General features: G+C 37.5%; 1 protein-coding gene across 1 annotated transcript in view; it reads right to left on the bottom strand.

Moving 5' to 3' along the window:
• RIN3 (Ras and Rab interactor 3) overlaps positions 1 to 14,053 on the bottom strand; it is an 85,124-nt gene that overhangs the window by 26,269 nt on the left and 44,802 nt on the right. The window contains exons 4-6 of the mRNA XM_039346981.1: positions 13,507 to 13,579; positions 7,335 to 7,426; positions 242 to 1,735 (exon numbers count right to left, since the gene is read on the bottom strand). Of these exons, the coding sequence (XP_039202915.1) occupies positions 242 to 1,735; positions 7,335 to 7,426; positions 13,507 to 13,579 (1,659 nt within the window). The remainder of the gene's footprint in view (positions 1 to 241; positions 1,736 to 7,334; positions 7,427 to 13,506; positions 13,580 to 14,053) is intronic.

The raw sequence follows: 14,053 nt of genomic DNA, 5'->3' as shown, positions 1-14,053 counted from the left end.
ACATATTCTTTAACTCAGGGCAAATGATTTTTTTTCTCCATCCAATTTTCTAAAATACCATTCTGAAAAGGGAAGGAACAACAGAAGCAGACTCTTAAGTGCCCTGTTGGGTTGGATCTTGAGCACCTCTAGATGAAAATTACTATATTTGCTATCTCCTATTAACCTAGTCCATATGCAATGAAACTATATGCCATTCTTGCTTATAGATCAAAACACCCATAGAAAGGTGAACACTCACCTAACTTCTCATCTGTGTGAACAGTCTGGTCCATTAAAGATTTCAGCTCTGTGCTTTGAATTAAGTAATTCTTCAATTGTGTCATCATTAAGCGAATCTCTTGTAGCATTTCTGTGCTGGAGATCTGCTTTGCCATCATCTCCAGACTGTAGACTTTATAGTCCTGTACCAAGTTGCCAAAGTAAGAGTCTTTATCCTGGGCCAGTTCCACAATCTTCTTCTGGAGCTTTCGGTCAGAAGAGAGAAATGCTGTGAAGACATTGCTTAGGCTGACCATGGACAGACGATGCTTGGCTCTGCCTAACATCATAGAATGGGTCTTCTTTACAATAGGACTGGTCGTCAATTCGAACTCATCTTCAGTGCTACTTGTAGAATAAGAATCTGGCTCGGAGGCAGACATTTGAGCCCTTGCATTGCCTACAGGACAATGCAATGAATCACTTGAACGTTCAGAATCCGATATGCTGACAAGTTTAGGGCCAGATTTTGATTTCTTTTTGGAAATGGAGCAAGTTTTTTCTACTCTTTGTTTATTTTCTTGTTGGGCCTCTGACTCTTCAGTGTGCTCCAAAGAAAAAGAGGTGGTAGATGATGACTGCTTAAAGAACTTCTTCTTTCTTAGTGGTGGGATGGGAGGCTGGATAGGAGGCTGGGGGGTTTTTCCTGATAAATTCTGCTGCTGATCTGTAAGTTCCTTCTTGTCCTCTCCAGTAGGCTTTACTTTTTCAGCATTTGGGGCAGATTTCTCCGTCACTTCTGCCAATACATTTGGAACCTCATCACACTGGTGATCATTAGCCAAAGCTTCATTCCCCCTGTTCTGTTTTTCTACTTGTTTTTCTTCTGGCAGTGAAGTTCTTTTATCGAAGGAAGAATTTCCTGAAGTTCTCTCAAATGAACATCGCCTTGGTGGAATGGATGGAGGAATCTTCTTCGACTTTGGAGATGGAAGGCTATGAGGAAAAAAGAGTTCTGGGCTGCTCTCTTCCTTGTCTCTGCTAATTTCAGTTTTCATCTCTTTTTTGGTTTTCTCCAAATTATGGAATTGATCCTCTTTGGAAGGGGTCATAGAAGATGTTTTGGTTTGTTTCACAGCATGAAAGGACAATAGAGGTGGTGGTGGTGGAGGAGGAGGGGGAAGAGGAGGAGGAAGAAGAGAAGGAGGAGGAGGAGGACGTCGAGTAGGAGATCTCTTTGGAAGTTTTGTCACAATGTTTCTACCACCAGAAGGACTCTCCCTGAAGATCTCTGAAGGAGAAACTTGTGGGGGAAACGGATAGCTGCTCTCCTCTATAAAAATAGGATTTACAAACCACAGCTTGTCACTTCCTACTGACAGCTCAGTTTCACGTGAATAATTGTTTGTGCCGCTTGCAAAAGGCTGGCTGGGGTTCTTTCCTTTTTTTGCCTGAGCTGTGATGTAAGCCGGATCTTTCACAGAATGGAGAAGCCTTCTTCCTTGCCTTTGATGCAAAGAGGAGTTCCAGAAACCTGTGAATAAATAAGTATATCCCCAATAATAGCCAACTAAAAGCAATTATGTTTTAATGCTACTTGCACAATGTTGCTTAAAACATAGAATTATTCTATGCCCAACTGTACATGAATATTTCACAGTGTTTCAAACTGATCCAGTTAATATAAATTAAGATAAATAGTGTCATGACATTATAGGAGGAAAAGAAGTTGATAGCCTTCATGAATATATAGGGATAGCCAGCATTTTTCCCAATCCAAATTCCCTGGACAGGATGAGACCCTTTGCTTCCAGAAACATTTGTCACCTTAATTTCAGTGAACATGTTGGTAGCTGTGCTTTTATAGCCATTTGGAATCTTATTACTAAATTCTATTTCAAAAAGTGCCATCAGGCCAACTCATAGTATAAATTGCTTCCTTTTTAATGGTAGAGTGTTAATCTGCAAATGAATATGGAAATATTAGGCAAGAGGTATTATCTGAAAACGTATGAGCTAGGTCAAATGTAGATTCATTTCTACCTGGAATATTATGTTTTATAAATGATTAATAAGTGGTTGGATGGCCATTTATCAGGGAAGGCTTAATAAACCTTTGCTTTTACCAGCAAAGATTAGATTACTTGAATTTCCTTTCAACTACATGATTCTAAAAAAAAAAAAAAATCCTTTGAACCCAGGAAATGCACTTCAAACTACTTTCTGAATGCTTTTACCCATGTGTTTGAGAACATAATTAGGAAAATGCAACACCCAAAGCAATCTGATACAGAAGAAAATGGAACAATGTTACAGAAAGTTTCTTAAGATGCTTCTAACAATATATACAAATAGAATACAAATATCAAATTAGCTCTTTCAACAGTTTGTATATGGCAAAATCTGGTGATGGCATTGCAAAGCTGTGCATTCATTGAGCTCTTGAACCCAATACCTGAAGACATCTATGTTTGGATTTAGATAATTATACTTTCCTTTTAGCAACAGTTTAGCTTATTCTGGAGCACAGAGTTTATTAACGGTTTAATAAATGTACATACATCTTGTTGTAAACACAATATCTGAAAGGAAGATGGTCTATAAGAAGAGGCAAAGAAGGTGAGTTGATGGAGCTAAATTAGTCATTGCTGGTCTATGAAACTAGAAAAGTTTGGGTGCACAGAGCCCCAGGCTTCCAAAATAAATTTGCATGACTTTGCACATGGAGGACTCTGTGCTCTCTCAAACAATATGAAACAAGCAAAAGAAATAAAAAATGTAAAGATTTCTGCATGAAGAACTCATGAAAACAAGATTCAAACTTCTCCTGCATAGCAGCTTTCTCCTATTCACTGCAAAGATAGAACTATGATTCTATTGGAATATTTGCAGAGATCACCTAATTGATGCAGGGAGAGGCCCCCTGAGTGACCAACTCTATTGGTCTTTTCAGCCTTGCATTAGCAGTGACTTTTACAAGGATACCCTAAATAATGTGTGAAAAGGAAAGCCATTTCACCTCCATTAAAAACCAGATCAGTCTACCGTAGTGGGCAAAATAATCAAGTAGTTAAGATAGTTAATAAACTAACTCAGATTTCATACTTCAGAGTCTATTTTATTTTATACCACTAATTACAATTCTACCACCAAATAGCGGTATAGAACAAGCTAAGCTCGGGGCAGGGGGTTGTTTAGAAAACTGAAAGTGAGTTTACAATTCTTCAATGGAAAAATTCACTTCCCCAGTTTTCCTGAGTACCTTAATTTAGAAAGAATACTAAAATAATAGCAATAAGTCATTTTGCTAAACAACTCAGAATTAGAAAAAAAATATCATGCAGATATCTGCTAAGATTCGGACCTGTCGTCTCTGACTTAGATGAGAGATCACGCTCACAGATACAAGGGCAATACTCATATATTCAGAAGATAAAGCCAGCACATTAGATGTTGTCCCAATTTCTACATTATAATCCAACATTACATCTGTTAATTGATATAATGTCTTCAAACCTGAACTTCTACAGAGAGCGGGTGGCAATATTTTGCAACAGATACTGTTCAGAATATTGTGTATAGTTACAACCACAACTTATATAAAACAATGGGCCTAAGTATCACATATTAGCCCTATGGGTTTCTATTCCTAAATGAAGCAGAAATTACTTTTTCTTACCTTGCAGAGGGGCCATTATTTTTGGGAACATAACTGCCTCACCTTTACAGCCTTAAGAAACAAATAATGTCCCCAAAAGAGAAAGCACAGACCTGCTTGAGAAAAATTGCCTACTACCTGCATACATGACAAGGAATCTTGCAAAGGAGAAGAATCCCTAACTATGAATAAGGCTCACTTCAGATCTTTTGCTAAGAATAAAAGTGATAGGAGTACAATACTTTTAAGCTCATTTTCTGAGGTTAGGTAAAGGAACAGAATTGAACAGAATCTAAATTGAATAAGAACAACTGCACTGTGTCCTGTTTACAGCTCACTTTCAGCAGGAATTGAACAGCATCTTTGCTGAAATTCAAGAATGAGATCTAAAAATTCAATTTAGCAATGAGATAGAAACCAATTCTTGGTAATACAACTAGGACGATGTGTAATCAGTTGGAAGGTCAATGCAAAATTGGGAATTCCACCTCCTATGATTCCTGGAAATTGCAATAAGTGGGTGTTTTAGATTATGAAATTCCACTATGGCCACACTACCTGTTGTTACCTTCTCTTTATGTTAGTTAGATTTCCTAAAAAATATGAAAAATTACAGTCTAGTTATTCTCTTATTTAGTATGACTTTTTTTTTTAAAAAAAGGTTTAATAAGAATTATAGCTCAATGAGACAGCACATGCTTTGCAAACAGGAAGTTCAAGGTTTAATCCTGGATATTTCCAGATAGGGTTATAAAGGACTCCTTCCTAAAATACTAGAAAGCCATTGCTGGTCAGTCTAAACAACATTAAGCTTACCTGGCTAATATATTTGGTACAAGGCAAATTTATTCTATAATTGGAAAAGTATTTCCAAGGACTCACAGACTAGCGTGCATATTATTTCAATAATCTAAACCAGTGGCCCCCAACTTTTTGGGCATTGGGGACCAGTTCCACGGGGGGTGTTTGGGCATGGTTTTGCGCACTGCCTGGATCCCATGCGTGCGCAGATGGGGCTTCACTTGCTTACGTGGCCCAGTTCCTGACAGGCTGCAGACCGATGATGGTCTATGACCTGGGAATTCGGGATCCTGATCTAAACTACTTTGGCATCTTCTTTACTGTGAGAAAAATTATATGTGCAGAACATATTAATCTCATAATATAGACGAGTTGATGAATCCCAAGGTTTCAGATACCCACATACCCAGTGAAATTTTAGCTTAGATGAAATTTGAACCCGTTTATTCATAACTTTTCCTCAAATACACTGAACTTATTTTATTTAAAGTAAATAAGAACAGACTTACAAACACAAATATAAGTGCATTTATTCCGAAATAAATAGTCTCCATATGAAAACAATATTAAAACACTGAGATTGAAATGGATGTACTGAATTTCTTCTGGTCCTGTATTTTGAATTTTTAATAGAGATTTGCATGTTTTCCATCATTCTCCCTGGCCCCCTTAGGTAGGGGATGATGTCACTGAGTTCTGTATGTACTGTATCGGTGTGAAAATTGAAGAAAAGCAAATTGTCTGTACTCAGAGTTGACCCTGGGACAATCTTAAGATGATGGCTGCCCCTCTGCTCCAGATGTGAGGCCTTCCAGATGTTTGCTAAACTACTATTCTTAGCATCTTTCACGAAACATCATGCTGGTTAGTGTTAACAGAAATTGTAGAATAGCAGCAGCTGTAGAACCACATGGCTTCTCCATCCCTTGGGTAGAATTCTAATGTGGATGTAGTCAGGTCAGGACATATCTAAGTTTAATACTGTAGTTCTTCTTAGACCCCACTAGCAATATTTATACTCCAAATTAAAAAGAAAAATTCTTTCTACCGATTTCTTTCCTTCAATTTCATGAGTTTAAATTTGTCAAAATGTAATTAGCCAATTGACATATCCTCTGTGTGAAGCTGTGTTTGAAGATGACTTGGTAGCTGTCCCCAATTAATGACAGTGAGAAGTCAGCCTAGTCATATTATTTCCGTGCTTGAGGCAATTTCCATTGGTTGTCTTATGTCTCTGAGCCCAATACAGTATACAAAAACATCAAATTAGCCTTTCCTATCCATAATTTTGGGATGACAGCTTCCTGACAGCATGGCATAAGAACATTATAATCCCATCAAATATTCAAGGCATCTTGTTGAGGGATGGGTGCACTGAATAATGTGGATCGGGATAAATCCAACCCATGTTATTCTTTCTGTACAAAAAGTATTCTGCTTCAACTGTTTTAATATATTTTTTAAAAAAGGTAATTTCTAAAATTAGTTTTGTTCCCTCACATAAGGAGCTTTTTTATACAGCTTCTCCTAATGTATATAATTGTAAAAAAAGAAACCTCTGTTGTTTCTTTCTTTTTTATGTAACCAGCAATGTTGTAAGCATTAGCCAGAAAGATCATTTTTCCCCCCCAGATTTTTTTCAGATGTTTTCCCATAAATGTATCAGGAAACAGATTTATGACTGCAGAAAGAGAATCCAATGCTTTTCAGTTCTGCCATTTATCCACCAATAAACAAAGTGAAGCAACAAATGCCTAATGTCTACAATTTAGAATTTTGTTTAGGTGAGCCATAAGCAAAGACACAAGCGGAATGTTGTGCTAATGCATTTTCTCAACTTTGGCACTTTTAACATGTATGGACTTCAGCTCCCAGAATTCCCCAGCCAGCATACTACCTAAAGAATTCTGGAAGTTGAGTCCATACATTTTAAAGTTGCCTAGGTTGAGAAATGCCATGCTAAAATGTTCCTTTAAACATTATCAGAAAAGAAAACAACAGAACTCAGATTTGCAATAAAGTATACTAATGTAGCTGAAAATAATAGCAGAAATAAATTCTTATCATTTTCTTTTTCTGTCTCCTGTCCGATTACTTATAGCTGATGGAAACATTCAAGTCTCCTGCTATCCCTTTAATGGTTCTTTAAATCAGAGTTGAATTGGACAATGTGTCAAAGAAGAGGATCTCTTCAATAGCAATAGAATTGCAATAGTAATGGCACTTAGACTTATATACCACTTCACAGTACTTTACAGCCCTTCCTCAGCGAGTCAGAGTCAGCATATGGCCTCCAACAATCTGGATCCTCATTTTACCGACCTCGGAAGGATGGAAGGCTGAGTCAACCTCGAGCCGGTAAGAATCGAACTGCCCAACTGCTGGCAGTTGGCAGTCAGCAGAAGTAGCCTGCAGTACTGCCTTCTAACCACTGCGCCACCATGGCTCTTCAAATAGAAGATTGTCCTCAGCAGCCTTTCATACATTCCTATAAAGGAAAATGCACCGTGGAAAGACCTAAAGCAGTTCCACAATGGGAAGAAGGAACAGATCATGGCAGTTTGGAATGTATTTTTCTTGCAGAAATCTGTAGCATCATATTACAAAAACAAACTAACAAAACAAAGAAGTCTGTATTTGTTGGTATATTTTATCAGTTTTCAACACAACTTACCTATCCCCAAATCAGAGATGGTTTCTAATTCTGTGGCACTATTGGCTTCCAATATTGCTTGTGGCAATCTTAGTGTGTACGGAAGCAGATCTCTACAGAGTAAAAAAGAAAAAAAAAGAAAACAAGAGAGAGAGAGAATATGAGAAAGCAAAACAATGTTTGCTGTGTGTATCAGTAGATTACCCGTATCTCCAAGTTATTGGTTTCTTGTTTATTCAATTTGATGCTGCCTGATTTCAAACATTTCTGGGTTGTTGGTTTGTGAGCAATAATACATTGGTTTGCAAGGTGGTCTCTAGATATGAGGTTCTAGTTAGAACGGAATAGCGGGGGCACCCTTGACATAAAACCAGGCTTTAATTTGCTTGTGTATTTTAGATATTTCTATGGGAATGATAACAATATATTATATCAGCACTGGTGATGTTACCTAGTTTGGGTAATGAAACTTCTGCAAGAAAACAAGCAAGGTCAGAAAGCACCAAGCCCCCTCCCCCTGTTATTTCAACCCTGAACTACAAATATTCTCCATTATTAATATATTATCATTAGAGCAGAATTGAGACAAATGCTATTAGTGTAAGCAAAAAAGAAATGATGAAAAGAGAATTGTAGTGCTGAAAAAGAATAAACTTCGATCTAGAAAATGTACCCAGAGAAATGTGAAAACACGAGTGTCCTTTGCCGATGCAGTGGCTATGTGACTTCTTTTTAACATGCACCAAAATTGCATCAGAGTCTGATGATTGGAAGAAAGCCATTTTTTCTCCCTTGTTCAAAGAAAGGCAGCAAAGTTGAATGGAAGAACTACGTGGGGATTAGTTTCTTTTGCAGGTTTCTGAATGAAGGGTATAAAGCTAGAGGAGAAGACAGTTGCCAAATTTTGGAAGTATATTGCAATTTTAATGGATATGCAGACCACATTTTGGTTCTTTAGCAGTTATTTAGAAATGTATGAATGTGGGAAAGAAAATGCGCTGCACTTCTGCTGCTTTTTAGAAGATGCATATGATGAAGTGAATAGACTTGAATTTAGGAGGAAATGCTTTGAATGAATATGGTGTTGATGGTGCGTTGTTGAATTTGATAAAGTCATGATGGAAATAAAACCTGCATGAAAATCAGTGGAATGCTTAGGAAATTGTTTCAGTGACTAACATTCATCCCTTGTTTATTCGAAATATACGTGGATAAATATGTAAGAAGTGCTTATGTATGATGATTTAAAAGGATGGGGATGTATATTCAGAAGCCTTTTGTAATGACTTTTTCAAAAGAAGTGAAAAAAGACGTAATGGGCATGTTTCTGCTCATTTTATTCTGTTATAAGGAAGTGAGAGTTCAGCGTGTCAGGAGAAATATAAAAATTAGCTGAATGCGGTAGAAATGAACTTGTAATGAAGGGTAGGTGGCTATAGGGATCAGATCACAAGTAACTGAGCATTAAATAAAAGTGGGTGGAAAACAAAACTGGAACACTAGTATAAAATGATACAGTAAGTACAGTGATTTGATTATACAGAGACAATACATGAGTAACAAATCATAACCCAAATAAATGAAGGAAGAGTAAAGGGGTCAAAAGGAAGAGGACAAATGATAAAATCAAGATAAAAAGGGAAATAAGCTTAAAGAACAAAAGGCAGTGAATCAATTTTTATACAAAGGATGTAATGGGAACAAGCTGATTTTGCCAGGACAAGAAGTATGTGAAGAGGTATATAAAGGAGTTTTACCTCTTTCCTTATCTTTGTCCTGCCTACTGCCCTTAATTTCTCTCTGCATTAGTATTTTTTTATCCCCAAAAAAGAAGAGTGTGAAAGCTATGTATATACTGTATGAACATAGATATAAGGCCATGGGTGGTCTCGCAAAGTTTTTTCATTAATTACTTTTTTTGTTATAAACATAGCACTTAGAGCAGGGGTGAGCAACTATGGCATCTTTACATTCTGCAGATTTCAGCTCCCAGAATTCCTGAGCCAAAATGGCTGGCTCAGGAGTTCTGGAAACTGAAGTCATCAAGATGCCATAGTTGCTCACCCCCGCCTTAGAGCAAACATGTCAAACTCGCGACATCACGTGATGTCACGCATCAGAGCTTTTTCGCCATTGTTGGCAATGGGGTGGGCGCGGCTCCAGTATGATGAAACTGGCCCGCTGGCCAGCAGTTTGACACTCCTGTCTTAGAGTCTTTCTATAGTGCTCTGTTGCAGCTCCAACATGGCTTAAAAATTATTGGTCCCATTGCTATCTTTGTCACCCCTCTTCTCAGTCACTACTAGCTTTGCAATGCATGGCAAAGCTTCCATATTTGTATATCCTGAGGCTGTCCTTAGACATAGCCAGAATAATAGAAAACACAATTTTAACACAGGCAGAATTAAGATGATTTAAATCTTTCTCATACCTTTCTCACGCTGTCAATAAACTGAAGGCAACATAATGGAAGCTGAGCAGAAAACAGATGTTGCCAAGATATATTTCTGCCATGATTAGCTACCACTTTAGAAATGTCTTATTCAAGATCTCCACTTGTGATAATTGCCTTTCCTTATTTGGGGATTTATAACAGTTTGTAGCATCATCCTATAACTGCTGTGCCAATCAAACATGAAGAAGGTATAATATACCTGAAAGAACATAAATCAGGAATGATGAAATGGTCACAATGTCTTCTAGAGTTATCCACCCATTATTGTGCTGATATAATAGTAATGAGAACAGGATCTGGATGGTTGGGGAACACTATAAAGGCATTAATGGGGAAGTCCTCTGAAGTACATGCTCTTCATAAGATGTCACTGACTGTAGTTAATCATGCCAACCTCTTGCAATCCAGATGTAATAGGGCTGCAACTCCCAAAATTCCCATTCAGCATAGCTAAAGAGTACAGATTGATTGATGCTGTTTTAAACAAAAATAAATTGATTAACTGACTGCTGCTATCATTGATTACCCATTTATATCCACAAAGGGGGTATCCAGCTTATTCAGCAACCTGCTATTCATGCCAGAAAGTTATCTCACTTAAAATGTCACAAGATGCAGCCATAGAGGTCTTAGCCTCTATGGTAATACAACATGCACATTTGTAATATGCTTCCTGGGACATATTATATTCCCAAATTGTATGGAATTCTGGTCTTGTTCTCTGTGTTCCAACCTATTAGTCCCTATATATACATGTCCTTTCAGGAGACTAGGAACACAAGTTACACTTAGCTATTATAAAGGGTGATGCAGCAAAATATTCTGAGACCACTGATGAAGATTCTTTGTTCTTGTTCCCAACGGAGGTCATTCTTAAAAAAAAAAAAACAGCTTGAAACAGCAAGTTTCATTTAATATATGCTAATAGAACTTGGCTATAGCTTCTCTATATTAAAGAAAGTCATTTTTGTCAGACAATTGGACAAGGGTTAAGCAAACTGCTTGCCTGGGCAAATCCTAAAAAAGGTTAAGAAATGAAGTCACTGCTACCATCCACCCACCCATTCCATTTTGCTGATACTTGTTTTATGTTAGTCCAAGTCCTCCACATTAAATTTTCTTTAGCAAGTGGTCCCATCCAAGGCAATCTCACTTTTCCAAAGCTTTCACAGGACTATTTAGAATAATTGGACTACTTACTTTCAGCCATCACTTAATTATATGCAGCATTTTACTTATTTATTATTTTTTAAAAATATATATATAAAAGATGGTATCTCCCTCCTACTGAGTGGATATATAAAATAAAATTGTTAAGTCAGCAGCTATTTTGGGGTTCCTGAAATAAAAGAGATCCTTTCTGCTATGCAAAAATGGACAGTATTTAGTTAAAAAAAAAACCTCTGAGAGGCATCATTAAAGTACTAGAAGAAAAGAGCTGCCTCTTTCAGATGTTTTGGTAATGTTCTGGCAATTCACATATTGCTGAAGAACTAATTATTTGAACATCAGGTTCACCTTTGTATATCGAATTGGAGGGAGCATGAACAAGTTCCTCATAATACTATAGGTCATTTCGACAGAACTTGTTTGACTTGTTCATGGAGATATTCGAATAAAACAGAATAACAGAATTGGAAGGGACCTTGGAGGTTTTCTAGTCCAACCCCCTGCTCAGGCAGGAAACCCTATACCATTTCAGACAAATCATTGTCCAATCTCTTCTTAAAAACCTCCAGTGTTGGAGCATTCACAACTTCTGGAGACAAGTCATTCCACTGATTAATTATTCTCACTGTCAATACATTTCTCCTTAGTTGTAGGTTGGTTCTCTCCTTGAATAGTTTCTATCCATTGCTTCTTGTCCTGCCTTCAGGTGCTTTGGAAAATAGCTTCTTTGTGGCAGACCCTTAGGTTTTAGAATACTGCTGTCATATCGCCCCTAATCCTTGTTTTCATTAAACATGATTAAACATGACCCTGAGCCTGGTCCTAAATATTGTCCATTTTGTGACCATCTTTTCGCCTTTGCTCACACAATAATAGTTCTGGTTCTGGTTCTGAGGACTCAAAATATCTCTTGGTTATGTTTCCCTAATAATGTTGAATGAAAAAAGACTTGAGACATAATAGTTTCATAACAAGATTGTCTCAAAGCATAAGGTAACCTTGGGTAGTGCCAAACTATTTTCCCCCTCTGCTCTTTGTAGCACTTCATGTATTCAAGATGTATGCAATTATAATGCAAAACAGGTGATGGGGAGAAACAAAGAAGGTATAAGAGGACGTTTTTATAAAGAAAGATCTATTCTGCCTACAGACTTGCTCTGAATGGATGGAATATAATTGGCTGGATTCATATTACTGATTGCAGATAGAAGGTGCCCATTCTGAATGCTCCTTCAAATAAAATACTTCTTATGAATAGAAAGATGTCCCAAATTTGTCTGATCTGCTTGGTTAGGCTTTTTAAAAATTAAGCTAACCAGGAAAGCATTACTAAATGTAATTATCTACACTGCCCCATCCATAGCTTGAAATAACATCTACAAACTGAATTTTGTTATTCTGTTGTGGAAATCATGCCTGCTGCAATGTTATATAGACTACTAGACAATTCATGTCCCATTGGGTCATTGTTTCAGAGACATTTCCTTATCTATACAGAAAAAAAGAATTGCCAAAGGTAAGCAAAAAAAGCAGAATAACAGAATAACAAAGAGTTGGAAAGGACCTTGCAGGTCTTCTAGTCCAACGCCCTGTACAAGCAAGAAACTCCAAACTATTCTGGACAAATGGCTGTCCAATCTCGTCTTAAAAATCTCCGGTGATGGAGCACCCAGAACTTCTGAAGGCAAACTTCTGATTAATTGTTCTCATTGTCAGGAAATTTCTCCTTAGTTCTAGGCTGGATCTCTCCTTTATTAGTTTCCGTACTTTGTTTCTTGTCCTGCCTTCAGGTGCTTTGGAGAATAGGTTGAGCCCCCCTTCTTTGTGGCAGCCCTCAAATATTGGGATAAGCAGTAGAAGTGAATTCTGACTCCTTGCTTGGCTTCCCTGTTGAACTTCTTTGTGGGAAATCTGGCAAGGAACACTATAAATCCTTTCCTTCCTTCCTTCCTTCCTTCCTTCCTTCCTTCCTTCCTTCCTTCCTTCCTTCCTTCCTTCCTTCCTTCCTCCTTCCCTCCCTCCCTCCCCTTTCTAGCAGGTAAGTAAATGGCTGGGCCTGGATGGGACAGTGAGGGATTGTGAAACTGGCTGGTAAACTATCATGGAATATTAAAAATGAAGATCATGTAACCGCAGCACCAGCTAGTAGCATTGAAAGAGCCACAAATTCCCCAAATGTCATTCCCTTGGGAATCATGGGTCCTGGATTTTGGATATATTCTATAAGCCCAGTTGAAATACCTTGATTCACAAATTGTTGTGTTGTATGCACTATTTTACCCAAATTAAAAGTCACTACAAGAAGGAATTTTTGTAGTATATATATATAGATACATGTTATCTTTGTACTCTGAGAATGGACTCTTTTTACTGAGGCATTATGTTGGCAGCAGGAACAAGGAATTCCATGCGGGTGGACAGGCAGGTTTTTTCATGACTCTTCCCTCCCTTGTGGGTTGAGGGAGCATGCTGTCTATTCTACCTAACTCTTGAAGACTATTTTTTGCAGGCTAATCATTTTCACAAGCATATCTGCAAGGTCACTAGGAAATCATCTACCCAACTTACCTACTGACACAGTAGAATGCCACCAATTTGAAGATGTCTTCAAACACAAGAAGAGATCCTTCCAGGTGCAATACTGATGAGAAATAAGAAAAGCATTCAGGGATTGCTCTCACTATATCAGAGAGATTGATGCATGATGGACTCGTTCTGAAATGGTCACTTCATAGCAGGAGAAATGGCAAAAAATGGTGATGGGTCTCATTTCATTGGTGCTGTTTAAAAAATAAAATTTACAGTGACAGATAATTTGACATTTGTCACAAATAATTTGCTGTGAAGTTGAAATGACAACTTATGAGCTAGAATAAAAATAGCGCACATTGCTCCACTTCCTATCAATTTGTTTAAAACCTTCTCAGAGCAAGGATTTTATCCCACTGCTCAAATCTCATTTCACTCAGAAAAGGAGCTACAAATCCTGAACACTGATTATGCCTCAGTAACCTTCAATATGATTAAACAGAACAAAGCATTCTGCAATCACAAGAAAGAGAATAGCTTAGCAAACATAGTCCTGTAATTGGCAGAAAGCAAAACCTTATTTGGT

This window comes from Crotalus tigris, unplaced genomic scaffold, assembly GCF_016545835.1.
Source record: "Crotalus tigris isolate CLP2741 ecotype Arizona unplaced genomic scaffold, ASM1654583v1 scf7180000018040.1558517, whole genome shotgun sequence".
Taxonomy (NCBI): domain Eukaryota; kingdom Metazoa; phylum Chordata; class Lepidosauria; order Squamata; family Viperidae; genus Crotalus; species Crotalus tigris.
This window is presented reverse-complemented; position numbering and strand designations above follow the sequence as displayed.